The 26,559-nt window shown below is 47.0% G+C and overlaps 1 protein-coding gene across 2 annotated transcripts in view; it reads right to left on the reverse strand.

Annotated features, from left to right (window-relative positions):
• The window catches only part of ITGB5 (integrin subunit beta 5), a 66,380-nt gene extending 40,091 nt beyond the window's left edge, over positions 1-26,289 (reverse strand). Inside the window, exons 1-5 of one of the 2 annotated variants that reach the window (XM_057430164.1) lie at positions 26,149-26,289; positions 21,961-22,046; positions 13,989-14,193; positions 8,781-9,030; positions 4,539-4,707 (exon numbers count right to left, since the gene is read on the reverse strand). In XM_057430164.1, coding sequence (XP_057286147.1) covers positions 4,539-4,707; positions 8,781-9,030; positions 13,989-14,193; positions 21,961-22,046; positions 26,149-26,254 — 816 coding nt within the window. In that variant the 5' untranslated portion in view covers positions 26,255-26,289. Of the gene's footprint in view, positions 1-4,538; positions 4,708-8,780; positions 9,031-9,488; positions 9,532-13,988; positions 14,194-21,960; positions 22,047-26,148 lie in introns of those variants that run through there. The other variant, XM_057430165.1, reaches the window with a different exon arrangement.
• Between the last annotated feature and the right edge of the window lie 270 nt (positions 26,290-26,559).

The raw sequence follows: 26,559 nt of genomic DNA on the forward strand, positions 1-26,559 counted from the left end.
CCCAGTTGTAAAGACACTTCCTACATGAAGCGTTGGCATGGGTATGGCAAGAGGGCAGAACAGGCAGAAGGGCGTGGAATCACAGCCACCAGTACAATTTTCGCCTGCAAATGTGAGTCATAGCCCAAAGCCTGTTGATCTTTCCAACAAACACAAAACTCTTGCTTCAAGGACACTATTCCAGAGTAGATTTATTTTTCCTCTCTAATGCAGAAGGCATTTTTATTTTAATGGCATTTTAAAGACCCACACAACACATAGCCCACAGGAAGAAATCTTTGGCAACACACATCCTTTGCCATATACCAGCACATTACAGTCCAGCTCAGTGTGGAGTGAGGGCTTTTTTGCTCTGGGAAGCAGAAGTCATTCTACTGAAGTGACCCCACTGCATAAAAGGCAAAATCTTCATCCCCAAATGTAATTTCTTAAGAATTCATCCAAAAGTGATTACAGCCCTCACAATGCAAGAGGCAGCTCTCAGTCTACTCAGCCACCAGCATATAGAAAGCTGGTTTGTTTCTTTTCTTAATGATTTAGGCCAAGAAACTCCCAAAGAGATTAAAAGGATTAATCTGAGTTTTATTTCCTTAGAAATGAACTATGCACAAAGAAAACGAGCTGCACTGAAGCAGCAGCTATGAAGCCACTTCAGGTGTGATGCTGCTGTTCACCTGCTTGCTAAGTCCACCTTGCAATCACAGACAGACAAATTCTCTGTGCCTCCAACCCACAGTTTCATATGTAAACAACATCAAAACAACTTTGGTTGCTCAGTTCAGCAACTCAGCTTCCAAAAACCAGCAAGCACCCACAGTTCCAGTGCCAATATCTGGGCACTGAGAACATTTGATGGCTTGGAGCATCAGACTGGGGTGTCTCAGATGGGGTGGCCAAGTTAGTGTCAATGCTACGCTGAAAGAGCTGAAGACCTATGGAAAACATGCCCAGAGAAGCCAGCACGCCAAGGAGCTGCCACATCTCACTCTGCCTCCATCAGCAGCTTCCAGGTGTTGGAAAATACAGCTCTTCAGCATGCAGTTTCCACTGCGAAATCCAGAGCAGCACTCTGCTCTGCTTAAAACAAATAACCAAAGAGACTTCCATTTATTTTTACTGGACTGGGATTGTTGAACAAAAACCCCTGCATTGACATCTGCCCCCTCATCTGGTTTTTGATCCTTGTGGGATATAAAGGATTTTGAAAGCAGGGGTGGGACCTGACCCAAAGCAGGGTGAGGTGAGAAGACATGTCTCTGCAGGGCTGGGCACGCTACAAATTCTGCCCCTACTCCTGTAACCAGCTGCAGTTGCCTCCCGTACCCCAGAAGAACAGCTTCTCACTTACAGCCAAGAGTGACTGGCAAAACTGGCACAGCTGTCTCAGCCCAGCCCTCTAAATCATTTTGAAAAGGCTGCAAAACCCTGCACCAGTATTTCCAAGCCTGACCTAAACATCTAAATTTAAGCTTTGGGTGCTGAGTAAAAACAGCTCAATTGTCAAGACATCAACTGCCAGAAGACCCCCCTGGATTCATCAGTATATGTAAAACCCCAACTCTTTCCCAGGTGCAGACCTTTTTGGAAGGAAGAAACAGACAGAGGTACAAGACAAGTATTCCTTAGAGATTAAAAACCAAAATGTTCTTCATTTGGCATAGCTCTGAAAGACACCTCTGTGTCTCCCAGATGTCTTGGCCATTTCCATGTACCATTCTAGGAAGCATCAATCAAATCTATTTCAAAAGACACTTTATTTTCTAATACAGCATTATCTTCTTGCTGCATCTTCCTATGTAAGGTCTGAAACTTATACATACCACTGAGCCATATGATGCTTGCACTTAAAAAATGGCAGAGGACCGAAATACCAGAGATAGAAAATGTAATTACAGAAGGTTGATTAATATTCCTGGCTTACCATTTCAGCATCAGGATAAAGGCTTATTGTCTCTGGCTCTTCACTGCCTCCAGAATAACATTTACCATATCTTCATCTTTCAGAAACAAGCCAAGCCCTGGGCTTGCTTGTTAGTCTGTATTAGCTGTACAAACTTTCCCCACTCCTTGGGTTGAAAACCAGGCCAAAAAAATTATTTGATCATTACAGAGCTCTTAGACAGCTCATGCAGAAGAAATGCTTTATAAGAATTACAGTATGTAAATACCTAGTCAACAGAGTAGGTATTGTTTCTGACATCTCACTGCCTGAAGGGGAGGAGAAGACCACAATTGGACACTGTGGCTTGGAAACAGCAAGACTCTGGAATGCCATGGACAGATTTCTCTGGGATGTCCCCCTTGATGCCACGCACTCTGCTGCTGAACACAAAGTACCTCATGGTCAGCACCCTCCTTCACCCTGAAGGCAGGGCACTTCCTAAGGTCATAACTGCCCTAAATCTTGGGTTCTGAATATGATAGAGAGGGTGAAAGCTGGAAGAAGCTTGAACATGCCAGTGAGATGCAATGGGGTGCCTCAGTAGTGATGAAGAAACCCACCCCAGAAGTCACCAAGATATCTCTATGCTGCTCTCCCTGCATCGGGGGGAAAATAGTTCCTGACTTACTAGAAACTACTGTCTGTGCAGGGTTTAGTCACTATGATGCTTCCTTAATCACCACTGGATGCAAAGATCATCCTCATCAGGAAGCAACATTTCACTGCCACCCCAGATGTCTGCCACCTTCATCGCCTGGATGGTGCTGAGCCCCACCACAACCCACATCTGCAGACCAGTCTGGGCCATTTTGAGGGAAATAAACCACTAAGTCCCCATTTTGGCTATGGAGCTTAGGAGGTCAATCAGCTGACCTGGAATTTTGGCTGTTCAAAGCCTGGATGGACAGAGTGTTTGTTGCTCACGCCTGTGATTAACAGGCAGCTGCTCCACCCACAGCAAGGGGCTGCCAAGGCAGCACAAGTCATGACGCAGCCATTTCTCCTGCCTCGCACACCGCTCCCATGGACTTTCTTTCCCACACACAAGCTCCAATAATTAATTAACTGCCACGGCTGCAGAAATTCCTCTGTCATCACCTGTCACATCATGCCAAGAGCCATGGAAGCGCACACACTCACCTCACCTTGGAAGCTCACCCTTCCAAGAGGGCATCCAGAATTTAGATGGTGCGTGCATCTAAATTTATATTCTGAATTTAGTAGGGACCAGGCTGTGCACTCAGAAATGACAGTAGAAGATTATGGTCCTTACCAGCAGTTTAAGATGGCACAAATGTGCCGAAATCATCTTGCAAGTCTCCTGTCTTCTACCACCACCTCCAAAATGAGCCCGCATGATAGACACCACAGTATTTTTGCACCATAGAACAATTTTGTCCGATTTTTGCAATAACATGGAGGGAGGGACCACAAAATCTACACGGTGGGTGGCACAACTGAGTCACCATCCTGATATGTCTCTGCTATAACCATGAGAGCCGTCTCTGCAAAACTGAGAAGCACATGATGCCCACAGTATTGGGAGAAGTGCTGTAGTTGTGCCAACAATATCTGTGCCAGGCTGGGAGAGGGAAGTGGACTATTGGGTGGCATCAGATCCAGTGGAGCAGGTTAAGTCCTGCCGAAAGCATGAAACAAATGAAGCCAACCAAGGTAAGGGAAAATCTGTTTTCCCACAAGCCTGCATCCTATCACTCCTGCAGACGATGTTTATCTCCTGGCTCCCAAAATCCAGACCCAGAAGAAAACACAGCTAACAAAAGGACTATGCAAGGCTGGATCAAACAAAACCCAAACTTGACTGTAATCAAGAAGGAAAAGAAGCAACCAGAGCCATCCCTGGCAGGCAGGGATATTCAGCCACACAGTGAAGGGGAGCAAACCCTTCCATTCCTGACGCACAAAGGGATAGAGAACAACCCACCTACTTGTTCCAGAAAGATCTTCAAGCAAACATTTAAAAAAATCCTAAGGATGTGGCTACCATTGCAACAAGCTGATGAACTCTGTCTTTAATCACTGCTAATAGCTCCAGTTTTGCTGACAAAGAGGGAGAGCAGGCTGTCAGCGCCTGGAGGTGGGATCATCCTGCCCCACACACAAAAGGGGCAGGTACGAGCAGTAGGAACCAGCTCCAACCCTCAACATGAGTCAACCACTGCAAGATCTGTTTGACATGTGGTTCAGAAATGCATTGAGCTGATGCACAGTGCTGCTGCACACAAGTATACGTGAACCGTAAAGGATTTCAGCCGGAGTGCTCAGGGATCAGTGCCCACAAGTCTAACCATGTGGTGAAATCTCAGCCCTAAATTTGCATTTGCAAAAGCTCCATTTTTACCCACTTTAAAGAAGAAAAAAAAATTAGCCGTTTTTTTCTTTGCCTGTTCATGTACAAAAGAGCATGAAAACAATAGCCTCTACTTTTCAAGGCATTTTACTGCTTTGCAAGAAAAAATAAGTAGTTACTTCCAAGAAATGTTATACTGAAGCTCCATCCTGGTAAAAGAACAGAGCAGAAGAAACTCCCTCCTCTTTTGCCTTGTTTAAACCCACAGAAATCAGAGAGACTCACCTTGCACACAGCAGCCTGCAAAATTGCATCGAAACCACCCTCTGGAGCATCTCGGTTGCGGGAAACCTTCTGTTTCTGAACTTCTTCATTGAAACGGTCGACTTTATCCGTTAGGGACAGGAGGTGGCGGAAGCCAAAGGATGGGACACAACTGGGGAACAGCTTGTAACTGCAGGAGGAACAGAGGACTGGTCAGCTGGAAGGAACCACACCAGCAGCCAAAAGCTGCAGAAACTCTCAGCTCTACCAGGCTGGTCACCTGATCAGAGGGATGAAGTAGCTCCCAAGGCTCCATGTTTTGGACACTTTTATTTCTGGTTATTTATCCACAAACCCCCACAGTAGAGACCCATTTGTTTGTTTGTTTCTCCCAGGATCTTTGAGCAGCTGAAGTTCTCAAAGATCTCACCAAGACCAAACATTTCTCTCCATGTAAGGTGTGAGTGGAGACACCAAGCACCAGCCTGCCCTGGGCTGTGTGGCTCTGCTTTTTCAGCACCCATAAAGCAGTTTTCACACTGGGAATTCACGGAGCAGGATACAGAGGGTGTGTTTTGGCAAAACCACCCTCCCCTGTAGCCTGGGAGGGTGGTGTGAGCTGTGCCTCACACCAGCAGAATGGGTGGGCTGGTGTCAAAGGGCACCACAGAAGAGCATCACTGCCAAGAGCTACTTTTTCCCTATTTTTCAATGTGCATTTCACTTTGTTATCCAGTTTTCTTGGCAATACATGTCACTCACTGCACATCACCAGGCACCTGGAAATTGCTCAACATGAGTTGCATTAATAACTAGCATTATCTCATGCATCCTCCCACTCTGACTGATGAGCAAACACCATCTCCACTTTCCCGAGTGCTGCTGAAGCAGAAAGGTAGGAGGGGCACCCTAAGGCAAAGAAATGCCTTAGAGGCTTACCAGGAAAACTTCTTTTTTCCATGCAGAACTATCAGGAGGCAGCTTTGGTGCTCGCCACATGGTTGGGAGAGCTCAGCAGGGCAGCTCCCGTGGTGTGGAAATTAGTGGAGGGAAGAGGGAAGACAAGGGTTAAAAAGAAAATGTGTTTAAAAAGGAGTTGGGCTGGCACTAATTCACTCTTATCTTCAAAGATAAAGCCTGGAGAACAATTAAAGGCCTCTGCTGGCACATGACCCAGTATGGGTAAGTTGTAAGAGGCGTTTTACACAAAGAAGTATTTACAATTTACCACCGCTGGGAACTCAAATCCCTCACAAAGGACCCCGCACAGCTATGCACACACCTAGCCACCGGGCAGGTCCCACTGCCCTGGGCCCAGTTGGCTATTACAGCCATCTCTTGTGATCAGCACCTTGTTCAGGCTTGTATCCTAGGGCCAAGGCAAGGAGTTTGCAGTGTCTGAAACCTCTGCACTGCAGGGTCTCAGCAAGCAGCCCTTAACACACATGATACATCTGGGTGCTCACTTTGCCAGATCCCTTGTGCAGAAAGAAAACACTGACACACTACAGGGCTCCATCTCCAATGAAGATGAATAACTTAATCCTTTTTCCTTTGTTTTACGCTTCAGGTTTGCTGCAGAAGCTGCTGGCAGCAGCAGGACAGACAATGAATATTGAAGTGACTATGCAAGGGGATGCAGAAGTGCAGGTGGGTTATCTCGGGCTGTAACCTTCACAGGGTGTAACACAGATAGATGGGCAATTAGGTCCTCAGTCTAACAAACACTGTGCGTCCTTGTCCTTATCTTTTTTAATTTAGTGTTTGTTTCCTTTGTATTATCTCTTCTCAGTGATACTGTGGCTGCAAGAGGCCACATCCTAGCTCCCTGGGAGGTCTCAGCTGGCATGCTGAGCCAGCAGCATGGGCAAGCAGCAAGCTGGGGTAGATGGAGGAAGCACAAGGGATCTCAGCCAGACTTGCAGGACAGCCATTACTGTGAGGAGGAGGACAGAGCCTGGACAGGGGGCAAAACCTACCCACTGCAGCTCATGTTTATTTGCAGCTTTTCTTAGATCTGAGCAGGCCACTGGACAAAGTCTGCTTTGACACTAGAGACAGCTGCAAACAAACCACACCTGACAACCCACCACATCAGCAAGTCACCCAGCAGTAGTGACAGCCTGCTCCCAAGGCAGGCACGGGATGGTGATGCCACCAGAGAACAATGGGTAGTCAGCATAGAATCATAGAGTAGTTAGGGTTGGAAAGGACCTTAAGATCATCTAGTTCCAACCCCCCTGCCATGGGCAGGGACACCTCACACTAAGCCATGCCACCCAAGGCTTTGTCCAGCCTGGCCCTGAACACTGCCAGGGATGGAGCATTCACAACCTCCCTGGGCAACCCATTCCAGTGCCTCATCACCCTAACAGGAAAGAATTTCTTCCTTATATCCAATCTAAACTTCCCCTGTTTAAGTTTGAACCCATTGCCCCTTGTCCTGTCACTACAGTCCCTAATGAAGGGTCCCTCCCCAGCATCCCTATAGGCCCCCTGGACTGGGTGAAGAGGAGACAGATGGCAACAGGAATGGAAGACCCATCAGAAAAGCTGTACTGGGCAATCCTGTCTAAATGGTTTCCCAAGATCAGGTTGGCTCAGTGTAACACATAAACAGAAAAGCAACCAACTGGGTAAAACCAAACCAATATGCAATTAGCCTGATCACAGTGGGAAAAGCTCAGGCAACAGCTCTGGATGCCATTGATAAAAAGGCATTGTCAGTTTCAGGCAGGCCCTGCTGCAGAGTTATCTAGCTCCATTCTCTCCTCCTCTCTCACCTCTCCCCTCCTCCATGTGTCACTCTATTTCACCCAGCAAAAGCCATGTCACTTCAATTAAATCATACACCAGCAAAACATGGTGAAACCCAGCCCTCAGCCCCTGAGCAGCTAGTGGTTGATGAAGACTGATGATGATAAAGATGACTGAGAACATCCCTCTAAGGTCATGGCAAATCTATGGGGGGAAGAGCTATGAAGAGCGTGATGTACAGTGCCATGGTGGCGAGTCACCTTGGCTCAGTCAACAGCCACTTTTGTCTATGCTTCATGGCCAAAGCACGAGTTTTCAGTGTTAAAAATCCATGTGACTCTCCTCTCTCAACAGAACTGGTAAAAAGAGAATACAGATAATTTTGTCTGGTCAATAGTCAATGTGCAATGAGATGCCAAATGCTTAGTCAATGCTTGGATAGCCAAAAAACTCATAGCTGATGCAAGCTCTCTTTATCTGTCTCTCATACAGAAAACTTACAGGACACATGTTCACAGAACTTGGCATTGATTCCTGTAGTGATCTGACAAGGTAAGTATCCACAAATGGCTCAAATAAAAGCGCTAACTTTACTGTCCTTACACGACTAGAAAGCACCCCAGTGAGGAATGAAGCGTAGATAGGGACCACTAAGGTAAATGCCAACAGTGACATTCTGCCAGGAGGGCACTTGCTGCTGTATCCATCCTTTCATGCCAACTTCTAAATCCGTCTGAGCCTGAACACCCTTCACTACACCCAGTTTCACTCTACCATAATCCCCAATTCATTTGGCTTGTACCTGATTCTGGTGGTTAAAAGGCAAACAAAAAGACTCTTGCAAAGACACTAAAAATCAGGAAAAAAAGAAAAACCAAAAAAAAGGGGGAAGGCACTGATATCATGCAAAGCAAACCACATCATTTGTGTCTTTTGCAACTGCCAGTCTGCTTTCCTTCCACAGCAATAAAGATGAAAAAAACTGCCCGACGTCTTCAAAACACTTTACAAGAACCCATTTATCAGTATTACAGTCACAAATCAGTTCCTCCAAACACTTCTGTTGGGAAAAACATACATTGCTTTAGTCTGCTTATCTGTAAAATGGAGACAAAGAGCGTAATTGATTTACTCAAGGCCAAACTATGACTCAGAGCTAGGACCAGAAATCAAGAATTTCTGGCTCTTCCTCCTTTTTCTGAAAGCCTGTAAAAAAGCCTGCCATGCCTGCATCCTCTTCAGGTATGTAAAAATATCTTCAGGCTACTCACACAGCAGTTTCCCATCTCTACCTGCAGAGACCTCCCAACAGCCACTGCAAAACTGTAAATTGCCCCATTTCGAATCACTCTGGAGCATCACAATGTCAGCCACAGCTAACCAGCGTTCCCAAAGCTGGGGCTTAAGTGTGGCTCATTATTTAAAGCAAGAATGAAAGGAGAAGACTGCAGCCAGGCTCTGTGCAAACACAGGGCTTGTCTCTTCAAGGGTACACCTACCACTTACCCAATGCAGGGATTGTTTTGGTATCTTGGTGCTGTGTAGGAGAAAGGAGAAATATTTTTGTCCACAAAAGATCCAAACCCCAGCCGAAAATTGCTAGTGAGCTTTCGCATCTCTTCAGCCAGCTTTGTTCCCAGATTGCGAATATTATCTAGGTCATCGTTCATTGACAGGGAAAGATCCATCAGGTAGTAGAGGTCCACGGGATAGTCCTCAACTTGCCGAACCTGAACACGGAAGGAGGTCTTGTCACCTGCATACACACAAGAGTTGAGTGCAGTGAAAAGGAAACTCCTAGCACACGTATAAAACAGACCACATGCTTTCTCCCTCTCCCGCTGCAGAGCGGGTAGATGACCTGCAAAAGAAGAGGCTGAGGGGAATAAGTTCTTCCAAATCCATCCTTTGGGAGACTATCAGGAAAGCAGGTAGTGACTATGGGTCCTCTTAAGCTATGTACTGTGCTGGCTGGCAAGGAATAGACACATTTATGAAGTGTATGTCTCTATTTTACTTTGGAGATATGGGAAAGGGCCTTTCCATCCCAGTTGAGAGAACATCTAAGGTGGGGGACACATGAAAAATGCTGCTGCCCCTGACTGTGTACAGGCCAGAGGAGACTTCCTATAAAACTGGAAAGAAAAGCAAGCAATGTGAACCTCAAATGGATGTTTCAGGGACTACTGGAAGAGGGACGCCTCACATGCTTACTTGGTTATGTCCTCAAAGCAAACCAGGAGCAGTCCAAGCAGTCCTGCACAGAAGAGAGAAGGAGGTGGAGCAGGAGAAGGAAGAGGGTCAGGAGAAAACAGCCAGTGTGAAATGAATGCGAGATGTCATCTAAGCAGGGAAGTCAAGTTAAAGCAGACACAGAAGAAACAGCTTTGAAAAGGACCTTTCCCAAAAAAATGACCTGTGCCACAATTCCAGAGAAAGCAGGGCAAAAGTGAACTGGAAAAAGAAGGTTGTTAGCATCACCTGATGAAGCACTGAGGCAGACATGAAGCTTCTGGAAGTAAAGAACACAAGGGAAGGAGCAGACAGGGCTGAGTCACAGGCTGCGCAAATGTGGAGAAGAGCAGAAGAGAGCCTTTCCCCTGGCTTTCCCCTGTGCCAAACTACTTTCACCAGAGATGCCTCCAGAAGAGGTGCTGTGAGGGGAGGCCCCTGCTGGCACTGCCCACATCTTGAAAAAGGTGAAGTGGCTTCAGAGTGAACTCAACTTCCCACCAGATGGGTCCTAGTGGATGGCAGATGTTTGCCTTATGCTTTGCTGAGAGAGAGGTCTTAATGGAAACTCCAGACACAGCACCTTCAACCCAAGGATGATTTGGAGACCCCATGACCCCAGGTGCCACCACAAATTGTTTTCCAGCTAAGTGGAGTGGCAGACCCAGAGACTTGGATCCTCTCAAGACCAAACTCCCACTCCTGCCCTTCCCTCCCGGATCTTCAGGGCCAAGGCTGAACTTCAGGCATCGGCAGGTTCTGTAAAACACTTGTGACTTCCCCTCTTCTTACCCAGAAATGAAATACACATATTTTAGTATTGTGAAAGCATTTCCCTAGCCATTTTATTGTTCTCCTCATTGTGTGCAGCAGCACAGCTGCTTCCACTTACTTCCAGCCCAATGACATGCAACAGCAGCAGCATCCCAAAACTGCTGTGCTGGCAAGACATGGTGTGAGGGGCTTTTCAGTCCTGCAGACAGGAGACCTGGCACCTGCGGTCATGCTGTGTTGAGCTGCACGCAGAGCCAATACATGCCCAGCACACCCGCTCGCTGAAGGAGCCAGGGTCCCAGCACCCTCGGGCATGTGTCAGAGCCTGCCTCTTTTGCAGAGCTGTGAAGGGTTTAGGTATGGATGTGCTCTTTGCTCCACCACTTCTCTGTGTATCTCAGCCAGCTCAGTGCTGGGTACCAGAGGAGTCAGCTGCAGCACCTAAACCAAGACCTCTCTTCTAATGATTTCCCAGCACATTTAGATCAAGGGTACTTCCAAGCCAGGTCTTCTTTTCTTACAGATAATTGCTCCCCTCTGAAGCCTGATCCAATACCACCCTACAAAGGCAAGGCTCTTGAGAGGCACCATGTGCGTACATGCACACATAGGTATTGTCCAGAAATCAGCTGTAGGAAGGAGGAAACTCTTGACATCAATATTCTTCCTTATTCTCCCTGGCTTTCTTTTCTGACAGGAGCAGGACTTTCCTGGCACAGCACTGAGGTGTTGTATGCAACTCAGCACTGGCCCAACAGTAAGCAAAGTTATAGAGGCCCAACAGTAAGCAAAGTTATCAGGTGGGCCTGATGCTGTACCTGGCATGCATTTGTAGGGGAGCAAAGAAGATCATAATTTATATAGTGCCAAACTTGTTAGCACTGAGTGCAGGGTAACAGTGATTGCTAGCATGACCTTAATTCAGTTCTGCAAAGAATGTGTTTAACTCCGGGAAAATTCATTATTATTTCCTATACCTATTTTTTCCATTCCTACTTATTGTTCCCACTGGAATACCCAACCCTTCCAGAAAAAGAAGAGGTATCCTTCTGCACTTCCCAACATTTCTGTTTCCAAAACACTGCCCTTCATGAGCAGGTCCTAAGATGGGAATTCCTGTGGCAGAAAGGGTACTTGGGAAGCTCTGATCAAACTTCTTAACAGTTACGAATTCATTAGTCCCTGAGAAGCACCAAAACTAACAGGACCCTGGGCCTGGTTCTTCTTTCATTCCTATCTGTACAAACCAATTAACTCACAGAAAATATCGCTAAGGTATGTAGATGTAAGTGCAAAAGAATTATTATTCTCTGTGCACAGTATTACTCTCACACTTCTAGGGATAATCCAACCCTCTCCTTCCCCACATACTGTTACCACTATCCTCTCCTTAGGGTTTTACTTAAAAGTTTTAATGTAAAAACTGAATTCAGAAATATTTCTTGGATACTCTCACAGAGGAAATGCAGAAACTGTAAAAACTGCTTTCGGCCAATTTAAGAGCACAACCTCGACAATCATGTTTATCCAAGAAAAGCTGCCTTTTCTGCTTGGTGAGGCTTACAGCTTGATGGGCAACACTACTTCCACCTATTCAATTTTTTAATCCCTTTTACATTACTCATAATTTTCATTTAACCAGGATGCAGTGCTTTATAGCTGGACCCAAGATTTAAAAGCAATATCATAAAATCTAAATGCTCTATCTGAAAGCTACCCTGTGAGGACACCAATTTAAGACCCGTGGAAATTAGCTGTGGGCACAGAGATTTGGGGATGTGACTTCTGCCACAGGATGATGAGATCAAACTGCCTGGGTGGGAACACAAACAATTGACAATACATTCCCTTCTGCTTCTGCTTAGTGGTCTCAGTATAAAAGATCAGCATTGCCACAGACTGGCGTGTCAATTCATCTTTGAAATCGTACACCCTTCATGCTCAAAATTAAATCAACATTGTTTCCTTTTTGTCTTGGGTTCACAGGGTGAAACCCATTCTCAGGCTCAAGGATTAAGGAATAGTTTAAACTTGGGATGGTAATACAAGGGTTTAGGAAGTCATCAGCCCTAAGACAGAGTGCTGCCCAAGGTCAAAAAGAGAGCAAAAAAAGGAGATGCTGTTGCAAACATCCAGGTATATCACTCTGCAATGACTTTGGTGCTCTGCAAGAGGAGCATGGGGAAGAGAGCTCACCATGGGCATCACTGTGGACATCTTTGGGGTGATTCCTGCAACTCAGCCTAGACGTGAAGGGCTTTTCTGCTGTCCAAGGAGAATCAAAGACGGACACAAGCGTGCTCCCTGCGAGGGCTGGCAGGACCAGCACACCAGCCCTGTGCAGCCCAATGCATTCAACAGCATGGGCCCCAGGAAGCCGGAGGGACATGGATCCCCACACCCTGCTGCAGACTGGAGGGATAAGCATCCACACCTCTGGCTGGATGAAACTGCCCAGGACTGGGAAAGGAGAATTTGCTAAGCACCAGTCAACATGCATGAAGGAGGATCTCGGGAGATGATACGTGGAAGCTGAGCCAGCCCTTTCTTCCAGGAATTCCCTCAAGAAACAAATAGCAATTTGTTACTCGTTTTGTAATAACAACTCCCTTTTTTTATGGGAGCAAACCTGTTTCATCAGCAGCATTAGGTTACAGAAGCCATGCATCCAGTGGTGACTACCATCAGGTATCTGTTTTTAAGGCTGAGGCAAAATTTCTTTACATTTGATGATCTGACTGATGGCAGCAAGTGTACTGCTGAGGAAGCATGTGTGAGAGACATGCTATCCAATCCATAGAATTAAACCAAAAAATCCTACAGCTACTGGTAGGCTCTGAGAGCACCAATAGCACGAGCACCAGCACAAACTCCTGTTTTTCTTGGGCAAAAATCACATTTCATTTTTCTGTATGCTCATGAGAACCATCACAAAACTATAAGCCTTAGAAACCCACTCCAATTGCTTATAATGAATTACGCTTTTATATTTGCTTAACTTTGCAATAAAGAGCTTTTTTTCCCCCCCTTCAGAAATATCAACTGCCAAAATTTCCCCAAAATTCTGAACCCACATTAAAGCCTCCCCCCACCACGCAAACATTTTTGATAACAAGCATGCCCACTTGGCTCAGTCCAGCCATTCCCTTCTATTTTTTAATTAAAAGGAAGAGACTGAAGAAAAATGATGGCTCAGGGGAATGAAACAAGGATCTGGCTACAGTCCAAGGCCTGAGTTACAATTCAAATCTCCATCTTCTGCCTTGATCCCATGGCTGTTTTGCATACCGACAGAAAACATATTTTTGTTTCCAATTTATAGAAGGAGCTCTCTCAGTTTAGAGTCAACCACTGTCAGTTTGGTGGGGATACAAAGCTATTTTAACTCCTTCCATCCAGTGACTACATTTTTAAGCTAAGCAGGTTCATCTCAAACACATGTAAGGGTGAAGATTAATATTGGTAACAGATATGGGTGGCTTTGATTGACTTTGCATGATAGCAGTATCCTCTCACAAAAGGCATACACCTCAGTACCAAACCTGTTTCTGATGCACCACCAAAATTCATGGGCTGTGGAAGGCACCAGCAGCCGCCTGCTTTAGTGGGCTACAAGGATATGAGCTGCAACACACTCTTGGCATGTTCCGGGCACCTTTTCTCACCCGCACACCCCCCAGCATTCACTCAAAGCCACTGGGGACTCACCAGGACGAAGATTCAAGGCAACCTTCTGAGGTGTGATCTGTGTGACATCCAGGTGAGTCTGGCCCGAGCCCTTGCTGCTCAGAGGGACGTTCTTCACCACGCTGATGCTGCTGCTGGGGTTTTCAATGGCTCCAGCACAACCCTTTGCAATCAGGTTCTGCAGGAAGTCGCACCGTGATGTGATGGACTTTGTGCTGCCAAATTCCTGGGGGTGAAGAATGGACAAAAGGAAAAGGGAGGGAGCAACATCAATGCCACAGCAAGAGCTTTGTTTTGATGTGCTGGTATCTGTAGCAAATAGGAGATGACAAGGAGAAGTTGTTGTGGTGGCTGAACTCAAAAGCAACCTGCACTGAACTTTTCAAAGGCATCTACCAAAACAGAAATCCTGCACAGATTCAAAAATGAATTTGCTCACAAACCACTGCAGCAGAAAAGTAAGCCTGACTTGATCACTCCAGCTACAATTCCCAGCCCTGTCTTGGACCATGTGAAAGCAAAGCAAAAATGTTTGTTTTGCTGCCTGGACAGCCAGTTACCATATCTTCAAGGGTAAAACCAAGAAGCTGTTATCTTTTGCACATGCATCGACTCACAGGAGCTTTGCAAAAAAGAGAAGAGAGGACAAAGAGGTGGTACCAAGGGAAGTAGAACAAACCCACCAACCCAGAGAGCCAAGTCAAGATGTGAAGCTGGAGACTGAGGTAGGGTGGCTCCAGGGACCTGTGCCCTCTTCCCTGGATGAGACCACTGCACTAGCACCACGTGTCCCCCCAACCTCACACCTCTGCACTGCACCATCACATGGGGACAAAAGTGACGGCAAGTGGTCCCTGAGGTGGAGCACAGGTAGAGCGGTTTGATGTGGGCAGGCTGTCCTGGGCAGCTTTGCCAGACAATAAGGGAGGTAGGAAAGCTTTCACAGGAGGTGGTCAGAAGGCAGCCCATGCTTGCTGCAGGCAGAGAGGCGCAGGCAGTGGCTTACTCCCAGAGGACAGGATGCCATGGCAGAGAGTGTCCCAGTGCCCATCCCCAGGACTCCAGCCCCCCCTGCAAGCCCCGTGTGTGGTGCATAATGCAGCCTTGTGTGGGACGGCACTCAGGAACAACCGGCTGCACAATGCAGCCTTTTGCATGGAGCCCATTTCTTAGAATGCCTTTTAAATTTTTTTTCCCCCAGAGCACCGAAGGGAGCAAGTCACATGCCCCGAACTTAATGGATTTCCAACAGTCAATTCCTACTTATTTCTGCACTACAACAATAGAGACAAGCATGTTCTGCTCCAGGGCTGATGGACTAAAGTGACATGAAATAATGCAGAGAAGATGCTCACAGAGACGCCAGCCCCTCCTTCAGCTGTACAGCCAAAAAAACAGTGCAGATCTGAATAAACCTCACATTTTGCTGAAGCTCTGGCATGGCAGAGGATGGGGGAGACATTGAGAACAAGAGGTCATCTGACAGATCTTGCTTTCACACCCCACGAGGTGCCCTTATGGAACCCAAGGAGAGCCTCAGATGCGGGGCCCCGGGACACAGGCAGAGGCTGTCTGCTGCATTTTCTCACCATGAGGTCCCAACGTTATTTGAAAAATGCGAGATTTGCATTCCAGCATCCAGCGGCGAGATCCAGCCAAGGAGATGGCACTTCGGAGGGATACCAACAGAAATTTCCTGGAACACATCATGTAAACAGATGAAATTCCAGAAAGGGGGGCTGGGGCTATCGGAATCACTGCCAGCATGATGAAATAAAAATCAGAATCCCTCACAAAACCAAAGCCAACACCCAGCCTTGCAGAACAGCATGTTTAAGGGAAGTCTTGGAGGAAAGTGTATATCGGATGTGCTTTGATCTAAAAGTCAGTGAAAACCTTGTGGGGTCCAGGCACACTCTTGGGCTGGTCCCCCCAGAAGCAGGGCACCTGTGAGGAGATGCTCTCCTGCTCTCCTCTACCTAAACCATGGTTCTAAATGAGCACCTCTGCCAGGTGCCAGACCATTTCTGCTGCCATCTATTAGAAAGGACATGCTGGTTGTGCAAAAAAAAATCCCACAAACAGCACCAGAAATGCCACTGGGAACCTTTAATTATTCCCCAGGAATTAACGCTGGAGAGAAGCATTCAAACAGGATAGTATTTAGGGCTGCCTGTGCAACTGCAGCCTTTATCAGGTACTTCTAATTCTCCCCAGTGTCGGCTCCAAAGCTTCTTGATGTGAACGGAAAGACTCGCCTTCAAAGGACTTTGAATTAGGGTTTAATTTTCCGGCTGGGGTAGTAGAACAAGAGCTAGGAGGGGCAGGCAGCCCAGGGAGAAGAGGATGCTGGCTTCCTTCCCCAGCTGCTACTCTTTTGCAGTCGAGTTCATAACGCCACAAGAAACAGCTCTGGGTATGGTACTGTTTATACAGCAAGGGGCGTACACGAGAGCAGCATCTGCACGCTGAGAAGACAGTGCCGACACACAGGGCAAGGAGCACACCCGTGTGGGACCTGATGGGGGCTTTTTTTGGGCAGGGTGCCTGTGCAAATGCAAGCCTGTCCATTTGCATGGCGTCAAGAAACTTTCAGTTGCTGTAATGTGGTTTTCTGCAGCCTTCATTACAAAAAGTTCTCCAAAGGAAGCCCAGGGGATTGGAGGAAAGCCCCTACACAACTCCTGACAAGTGCTGCACAAAGCTTAGGTCAGCAGCACCTCTGCACACTTCCAGTTCTTAGGTTCCCCTCACTTGACCGAGCTATTTTCTCTCAACTTTCTCCTAAAATGGGCCCAGAGCACTTGCCGCAGGGCAGCAATTGCTAAGCTGCAGCTCAAATCAAACCCAGGTCTTTGCTTATTTGGTAAAAATGGAAAAAACAATCCCTCAGGGGTGAAAACACCCCAGGGGAAGGGGTGCAGCTCAGCACCCAAGGGTGCAGGACTGACCCATACTGCTTCTGTTTCTAATCCAGGAAGAGTGACACCAAGCAGGACAGTGACAGTGGCCTTGGGAAAGCCCCAGCAATCACCACAGCGTCCTGCAAACAAACACCCCTCATGTGCACCTGTAGGTCAAAACCCAAAGCCCAAACTATGGCTACCAGGGACAATCCAACTCAAGTGCAAAGTTTTCTGCGACAGAGAATACTGAGGCTCCTGGAGGCTGAATTAAAGGAAAAAAGCATGAACAGTTTTGAGGGGTAAAGAGTATTATGGAGGTCCAAATAATTCACAAGCAACCACGCCGAAAGGCAGCCCCATGCTAGCTCAGACGTGGCACACTGGTTCAAACCCCAAATCCCCCTGAGCAGAGGACACCTCACAGTCAGCTAAGCAATCTGGTGTGCCCAAATACCCACCAACCATCTGCATGCCAGCTTCAGTGAGATATGCAGCAGTTACCCCATGGCAAGCAGGAACCACCCCAAGCCCTGCCTTGTGCCCCAGAAAAGCCCTAATTCAAGAAGATCCCACCTAGACCTTGTTAGTAACATTAGTTGTTCACAGCCCAGTGGGCACTGTGCAATCCAGCCTCTGCGCTAACAAGCTCACAAAAGCAAATGCACACAAGCAGACAGAGTGAATGGAGACAACAGTGTGACAATTACATGCTCATCAGTTTGACAGTTTTAAGACAAATTGCTTGATTCATGCTAAAAAAAATGGAGAATAGCACCAACTGTATCTAACAGACTATATCTAACACCTGACTAGATACATCCCTACCATTTTTTGCTTTAATCAATCCAGTTCTGCACTAATTCAATCTGAAATATGCTTACTTTCTCCATTAAAAAAAAACAAATATTTACATGCTCCCTCTAGGAACATCCTTGATTTTCCTTCCTTATTCTCCAGGCACACATTATAGAGATGGGGTAAAAGCAACCTGATGGAAAAGAGAGGGTGCCATTGGGGAAATTTCAGTTCTATTTATCAAAAAGGAAAATTCAGTTTAATTAACATGCATCTCTATTTCACGTGTACACACATAAATGCAGCCACATAGGTAACGCAAGGATGAGAACAAGGTGCACACTCTTAGAAACACAAGGAGCCTCTGCACATTGGTATGTTGCTCCCCAAAGCAGCAAACGCAGGTAACAGGAATGTAATGACATAATTTCCCTCCTTGTACTGGTACTCCCAAATCCTTTTTTGGAGAGCATTCCCCCTGCAACCTCACCTCAACGACAGGTGAGTTTATCATGAGCAAATCCCCCACCTGCTTATCACACCCCACCTGGCAGCTCGGAGACAGCACTGAAACCACATCCAGAGCCCTCTGCTCCCTCCAGCAAGCCCAGTAAGCTCTGCTGAGCCTGGGCAACCTGATGCCACTGCAGAAAAAGCAACAAGCATCCTCCTCTCCCACCACAAAAACCAGGCTGCCACAGAGCAACCCCATGGGCTAGCATGCATTTTCTAGCCAGAGTCTTTCACCAGCAGTGTGCCAGCAATTTCTAGTCATTTCCAGCTTCTTCTGTAGCTTGCAGGAGAAGTTGAGGAACCTTCCCAGATTCCAGCACAGATGGAAAGGCTGCAGCAGTCTCCATTGTCCAAGAGTTGTGTGTTTTCCCCAGACAGCCCTGTGCTCAAGGCATGTTCAGGCGATGTTAAGGCCACACATTCATACCTCCTCTTTTAAGTACCATTTAAGCAGATCATCTCGTTTAAGTCCTGCCTTTCAAGGTATTCTTCCACAGGACAACAGATTCGATGTCTGCGTCCAAATTTCCAACAGCCCAAAGACTTGTGGTTTGCTCAGCAGCCACTGGGGGCTCCAGGGCTGCCGCATACCAGAAGCTGCTATCATCAACTCATCCATCATCATGCTCTTGGATGGGAGCAGAGGTGCCAAACGCAACCAGAAGTGAACAGAAGCTGATTCAAGCCAACAGAGCATGATGCACACTGTACTAACAGGTTAGTAGGTGGTAGTCATAAATTTATAGCATCTTGACTATTCTGCTGTAAGCGTTTATCTATACACATTCTCTTACCCACAATTCAAGGTAACATAAATACAAGTAACCTTATCCCACTTGGAAAACTATTGGGATAGGGCTCCTTGTATCCACAGAATTGTTTTCATGCCCTCCTAACCCCTACTTGCAGTCCATGAGGGCTTGAGACTTTCTGCTCCTTTGTGGTCACATGGAGCCGGGATCTAGGAGTGCAATGGGTGATGGAAAAGGATACAATCTTACAGGAGGTTGCATGAAGCATGACCATCTCTGGGAAACAGCACAGCTTTTCTGCTCAAATTGCTCCTCTCCCACAGCCGAGGGGTCCCTCACAGCACTGGCATTGCTGGGCACTCAGGGAGACAAAGAATAAATGGGTATGATGGCACCCCAAAGTGATCTTATTCCCCAAAGGAAGGAATATTACATATGAGAAGGTACACAATTCCCCAAAGGAAGGAATATTATATATGAGAAGGTATACATACACAGGAAGATATATGTAAATATGTTTTGTTTATAGATACTATAAACGTATTTACACTTCCTGTACATGTAATATATACACATATTATAATATATATAAAATTACATTGTATATACTTAGACTTCTACTATACATACTTCCTGACAAAATTATTAATTGTTGCCTACAAAGATGACAACAACTGGCCCAATTTGCTCCCAAACCCATTAAGTAAATGCAAAGGGAGCAGACTAATCAGCTGATCACATTTTTAAACCAACATAACTAGCATCTGTGGAAATCTCTCCAGTGTCTTAGCTCTGATACTTAAACAGCAGCAGAACTATAGAATTTGACTGGGATAAATGCTTCCAGGCAGCATACATAGCAAATGACAGCTAATGGAAATAGCTAAGGCAAACAGTCTAATGGCAATTTAATAAGCATACCTGACTGAGCTGCAGCAGAGGGACGGGAAATAAGGTTGTGAAATTAAGAGTTTATACTGTCACTTTAAAACTTCTGAAGTGGAAAACCGCTCGATATCTTTCACAATCCCATTACCTCACCTGATGATCTCAGTTAAAGAGAAATAATTGGTTTCAAACAATAAATTCTAAAAAAAAAAAAATATTAAATACAGAACTAGAGTAAGAACTTGCTAAATTTTAGCATGCAGTATGTAATGGGGACAGCAGCTTCTAAACACGTAGCTCTTGGCACAAAACACCTTGAAATGTATTTTTAAATTGCTACTGCAGGCTAAAGGTCAGGAAGTATTACAGCACTTCCCTGTAAACACCCATCTTCCTTCTTGGCCCCTCTGTTCCATTCAGAAATATATTCTTTTTTTTTTTTTTTCTGGTAATTCTCCTGTTTGCAAGGTAAGAGTCAGGCTGCCAGTCCCATGAGCTGCCATAAAATTAGTGGTCACAGTGACCACCAGATAAACATTTCCACTGGCAGCAGTTTGCTAAAAGTTGTCTTTTGATGCCAAGAAGAAAAAAAAAGCCAATAAAATAAACAAAAAGGCAAGCTATTGGGTACCCATAGCTTAATAGCCAGCGTTCCTGGATCCAGTCTCAGCACCGCAGATGAGATGGCTGCAAGGGGAGCTCTTACAGCTGTTTACAAGATGTCTCAAAAGCGGGATCTATTGCTTTACTCTTTCCCTTCTCCACACCATTTGCCTTGCTGTGAAAACCCCCATGAAAGCCATTATGCTGTCAGGTAGCATGGTGCTAGCAGCATTAGGATGGTTTCCTTGGAAAGCTGCAGCTGTGCTTACAAATTAAGTGAAAATCCAGTAAAACAGACCTGGAGGATCAGAGGCTGGGGTACCTCCTGGAATGCAGCCAAACCACAGGGCTGGGGACATCCCTGGCCTTATGCCCATCTCCATCCCCATCCTCCACCCTGAGGGGATGCAGCCATCCCAGGCAGAGCTGGCAGGAGGAAGGATGGCAGCATCAGAAGGGCACATGGACATCACCTACATCCTCAGCTCAGCATCACCAGCTATAGCTGGAAGGTTCAGTGTGTGCTGAACCCCACAGCTTACCTCCCCGAAAACAGCACTGGGACAGCCACATTAGAGGAAAAAGGGTCAGCAGGAAATAGAAGAGCATCATGCCACCCATGTTTGTCTAGAGGTTCAATACCATTCACTGCTCTGGGCTTTGTCACAGCCCAAAGCTGGTTCCTGGCACAGCACCTGTGCCTGCAAGTAGGCAGGGTCTTTCCCTACCTCTGTAAGCATCCGCATTTCTCTCTTAAATACTTAGGATGGACACAGGCACTATGCAGACAACATCTATCTATGCATCAGACATTATCAGGTCTTTCACACACCTTGTTCTCCAGAAATCATTACATGGCAAGATGTGTATTTGATAAGATATATATGTATACCTAAACTCATAAGCAGTCCTTAGGAAGCAGGGAAAGATATTTACAATTTATCACAAACCAAGGAAGCCAAATTAAATTACAGGTGAGCAGCTTCAGCACCAATGTAAGGATGCATTTTCACTCTGAAGAATGCAGTTAAGCTGTGTAACTCATTGCCAGACCATGGCGCGAATGCCAGAAGCATGGTCAGCCAGAAGCATGGTCAGCCCCCAGAATGACACAACAGATTCAGAAAGGAGAATTATCTTCATTACAGAGAACCTGTGCCATGCCAGGCCACACAGCAAGGGACACGTAGCATGACAACAGTGGGGGACTTAGGGCTTTTTAGGGAGAGAGCTTTCAAGCAAGGCTCCCTGCAACATGCAGGGACCCAGCACCCACCAAAACCAAGAAGGTAATTGAAGGGACAGAAGGACCCAAGGAACAGTGCTGCTCTGTTGAGGATGTGAAGGAGCCAGCAGGGTCAGGGACTTGATTCCTGTGGTGTCAAAGAGCTGAGTAGTCACATGCACCCAAAATATGCTCAGCATTGGAGCACCCACCGCCCTCACCCACCCCTTCTCGCATGGAACAGTCAGGTGGAATAGCTCCCTTCCTGTGTTACAGGGAGTATGCAAGACAAGCAAAGTCTGCCCACTTACCTCCTTGGAGCACCAGGCACACTTGGGATGGATGAGGAGACACTCTTCGCAAGATGTGGCGCTTCCACTGGTACACAGATTGAGACCTTCAGCAAGAGAGAACAGAACAGAGTGGGCTGAACTGCACTGCAAAACAGTGTTCAAGGGGTTTCTGAGATATTCTCAACATTAAACATACTATAAGTTCAGACAAGAGCAAAGGATATCCAGGAGCTTAAAAGGCAGAAGGCATAAATCTCTCTTCATCTGCAAGGAGGTCTCGCTTTCTTTTCCTTTCCTAACAAAAATGAAAAGGACAGAAACCTGTGTTGGGGGACTGAGAACCTTTAAAATATTACTCTGGTATTTTTTCTTCCTTCTTGTTTTCAACTGATTTCTGGTTAATAAAAGAGTTCAACTATTCATCTTCCTAACAAAATACTTTAATCACTGTGAACAGAAGGCAATAGGTGTTTGACCAGCCTGAAATATGGAGGTGGCTGTCCAAAATCATTCCAAGATACCAACTTTCAAAGTCACACTAGGAACATCTCAGTTTTTCCAGCTGAATATATGAGGCACCCCTCCCCACAATTTTCATCTTAAAGCAGCTTTGGAAGATACTCATCTCCCTCCTCCACATGGGTGATTTCCATAGTAGACTTGTTACAGTAAATTACTTCTAATTATTATAAGTGTCATTTCCACAGGATACCCAGGTTAAGCGGGGCAGCATGTTTGCACTGGGGCACATCCAAGGCTGGCTGGGATGGAAGACACCACGCTGCAGCTGAGGGCTCTCCCCGTGATGCTGGCAGGGGCTCTGAACCAGACAAGGCAGCAGCAACCAGGGAAGTTGTGATGATCTTCACTCCTGGATTGCTGGTGTCCAGCAACACAAGGGGTAACGAACAAGTTTCTCTTGCAAAATCCACAATTTTAAAGTTTGGGCTTTAAAAATGAAGTGGAACCACACAAGTTAAGCTGAAGCAAAATCAATGGTATCAGCTTTGAATGCAGCAGTTTGTTTAAGCATGCCTGTGGCTATGAATGTGCCCTTCGATACCACCGATGCCTCAGCTCTCCCGGGTGCAGCTATTAACTTCTACTGTCAATAACTGATTAAACAAATCTTCAACTGAGGATTCAGCACAGAGGCTGCACACTCCCAATGAAACGCCTCTGGCTCGAACTCCCTGTCTGCTATTTTTTCCAACCCAAATGTCAATAAAAGCATTGTCAGGCCTCTATTTTCAGCCAGTTGCATCTGCGGATACCAAAGCACCATGCTGCTGCTGGGTGTAACTTGCAGATTGCGCAGATTTGCCAATGGCTGGTGAAGAGCCACATGGAGTTTTCTCCTGTCCCAAGGACTTTCTGCCCCAGGATCTTTGGATAAAGGATTTTTGCTGTATCCCATGTGATTATTACACCGAAAAATGAAAAGCGGTGGCTGCCTGGGTCGTTCCCATATGGGGCTGGGCTGTGAGTGCAGGAAGCAGTGAATCAAGCTGGACAGCTGGAGGAAAACTTAGCGTGCCTTAGGCTAAAAGCAAAAAGAGGATAAGTAGGTCCTGTCAGTAATTCTCAGTCATCGCCAAGGCATGACTGTGTCAGAGCCCTGTACTGACGGGTCTCTGCTGCCCGCAAGGTGGTTAACTCTAACCCGGGAGCACGGCGTCCTGGACCTTCTCTATGGCTCTCATTCAGATGGGCTGCTTGGGCCCATTCATACTGAACAAGAGCCTTCTTAGGGTTTTTATTTTTTTGCTGGCTGTTACCATGTAGCAAGGCATTTCATTCCTTGTTCACATTCAGAAGTTATATTCCAGCCCCTGGATGTTGCAAGAGCTCAAAACATGAATAGGTAATATAAAACGAAACATAACTTGTTGGACTGAGTTATAATTTACAGAGATTAACACTAGCACACATTACAACACAGCCCAAAGCCTCTCCTCAAGAGCTGCTGCTCTGGCCATGGTGCACAGGGTAACACAGCAAAAATAATGGGCTTTATAAAGCAAACACTTATGTTCATAGCCTGGCTACCCAGACCTGGCTCTCCCACAGCTCCACTTGCCCATCTGCATGGAAATAGCATAATATTTACCTCCATTCATGACTGCTGGATTTTTGAGAGTTTACTTAGTAACAGTAGTATCTGAATGAAACCCAAAGTCTCCTCTTTCCATCCGCTGCCATAACCAAAGCAGCCCCCGCTCCTGTGGCCAGCCATGGGGTGACATTCCCCTCGGTGGCAGCTTTTGAAGTTTCCAAGTATGCTTTTCTTTCCACTTTGGAGCAATACCAAACTGTTTCCAGCATTGTTGTGAAAACAGAATTTTGTGAAGCCCTCTGATTTTGGACTGAAATCTGAGCTTTTTGGGTTGGATTTAAAACACACAGGATTTTCCAGATGCGTGTCTTTGCTGTGCTTGATTCAGCATGGTCTTTCCTGAACTGAGCAAAGGAAGGACCTGAAGATGCTCATGCTAGTCCAGATCTTTCCAGATGCTGGGGCAAGTTACCTGGTAAGACTGGAAGAAACTCAGTCTGCTCCTTGATTCTGATACATTCAATGAAACCACTCCTGAACATCAACTAAACTTCTTATAATGGGGAAAATTCCATCCAGGATTTAGTTTGGATTACTCTAGAGGAAAATAACCCACCCCTCTTGGATTGCTGAGCTCAGTACCCCAGGTCTGTCACACTGATGCCACTGCGTCCCAAGCTCTGCACCCTGTTTAATTTTGCAGAGCAGTATCCACCAGAAAACTGAGACAAAAGGAGTCTCCAGACAGCACCTCTCCCTTGGGCTGAGCCACAGGAGAGCCCAGCAAAGAAGAGGAATACAGTGCATCCTACTATACAGCTGACATTTTGATACATCAAAATACTGATGCAGAGCAAGATAGGAAACTTTCATGAAAGGCACTTAATAAATTTACTTATAAAGATGCTCGAGGCATCTTTATGAGTAAACCAGACCTCATTTTAAACCTGTTCTGCAGGAAATCCTAGTTTGGGGCAGCTCCTCAATCTGAGATGAATGTACTGGCTTGCTTAGGGGGAAAAGAAAAGAAAAAAAAAAGTGATGTACTTTGTTCTTTCTACAGCTAAGTGTGAAAAAAAACGTCATTTTATTTATATAATAAGCAATGCAATAAGCATTCGAAAAGCCTCATGCTTGGGATGATCTGATGCACTCTTGAACCATCAATTCTAAAGATCAGAGTTACAAAATAAATAAATCAAAAAAGCCGAGAAAGCCTGTTCTGAGCTTTTTGCAGTCACGTCACATCACTCTGCAATGAGCCTCTCCTTAAGATAACTCATGAGAACATTAAGCACTGAGAGCAACTACCAGAATGGAGTACTTAGGCATTTGGTGGGGATCCTTCATATAAAAAAGTTTCCCCAAGTGTTCAGAGAGGAGAGGAAACACATTTCCTGTGCTATTTAAGCAGAGTCACAAACCACACTGTGTCCAGGAGTGGCGCGAGTATCCCCACGGGGGACAAGGATCGCTCTCCAGGAGCGATGGACACTGGGGGAAAGAGTATAAGATGAGAGCGAGGGAACGATAAGGTGAAAGCGAGAAGAGCGGTCCCGGGCAAAGGTTTGTGGCTTTCTGCTGCTGTCCCTCTTCTAATCAATTAATACACACTGCTCAGACAAACACCGCAGGGAAGTGCTTCTCCCTGAACAGAAGTGGTTATAGCTAGTTCCATTAAAGTTTCTACATAGAAGTGTGTATATAGCTGCCCCACGCTTTTTAACACGAAGGTGTCAGATCCCTTCCAGCAACACCCAAGGATGTGGTCCATGCGCTGCTGCCGAGCGGGTCCCCCCGCCCCACAACAAGGGCACGGCTGGAGGGGGTGTGCGAGGTGCAGCCCGCCGGCGCGGCCCGGGCCCAGAGGGGAAGCGCAGAGACCCGGCACCAGCCGCCCACGGAGCGGGGGGCAGCGAGCTGCGTCCCGCCGGCACCGGGGCTGGAGGGGGAACGAAGGGGAGCACACGCAAAGCTGTAGGGGGAACGAACGGGAGCGAGACTGGGGCAGGCGAAGACGGGGAAAGAGAGGAGGAAAGCCTACAACTCGCAACAAAAGTGCACCGGAGCGGGTCTGGGGGATAAACCGCCTTCCGGGGAGGCGTTTGCAGGGCCCGGAGCGGGGGGGAGCGGAGCGGAGCGGCCCTTACCTCTGCCGGGCTGCAGCGGGGCGGCCAGGAGGAGGAGGCGGAGGAGGAGGAGCGGGGGGGGCCGTCGGGAGGCGGCGGGGGCCGGCAGCCCCCCTTGGCGGGGCATAGTCCGGGCGGCCGGGGCGGCCGGGCAGCCCTTGCCGGCCGGGCCCTCCCCGCCGCCTTTTGTGCAGCCGCGGCGGCGGAGGAGGAGGCGGGGGCGGCGCCGGGGAGCTGCCCCGGGAGCGGCGGGACGGGACGGGACGGGACGGACGGGACGCGTGTCCGTGTGTGTGTCTGTGCGCCGGTCCCGCTCCCGGGGGTGCGCTGCCACCTCCCCGCCCCGCCGCGCCGCGCCGGGAAGGCGGAACCCCGTCCCGCGGAGCGGGCACGGGCCGGCACGGCCTGGCCCACGCACAAGTGTGGATGTGC

The sequence above is a fragment of the Pezoporus wallicus genome, unplaced genomic scaffold (assembly GCF_028554395.1).
Source record: "Pezoporus wallicus isolate ANWC-B61680 ecotype Strahan unplaced genomic scaffold, APGP_CSIRO_Pwel_v1 contig_5261, whole genome shotgun sequence".
NCBI classification, from domain to species: Eukaryota; Metazoa; Chordata; class Aves; order Psittaciformes; family Psittacidae; genus Pezoporus; species Pezoporus wallicus.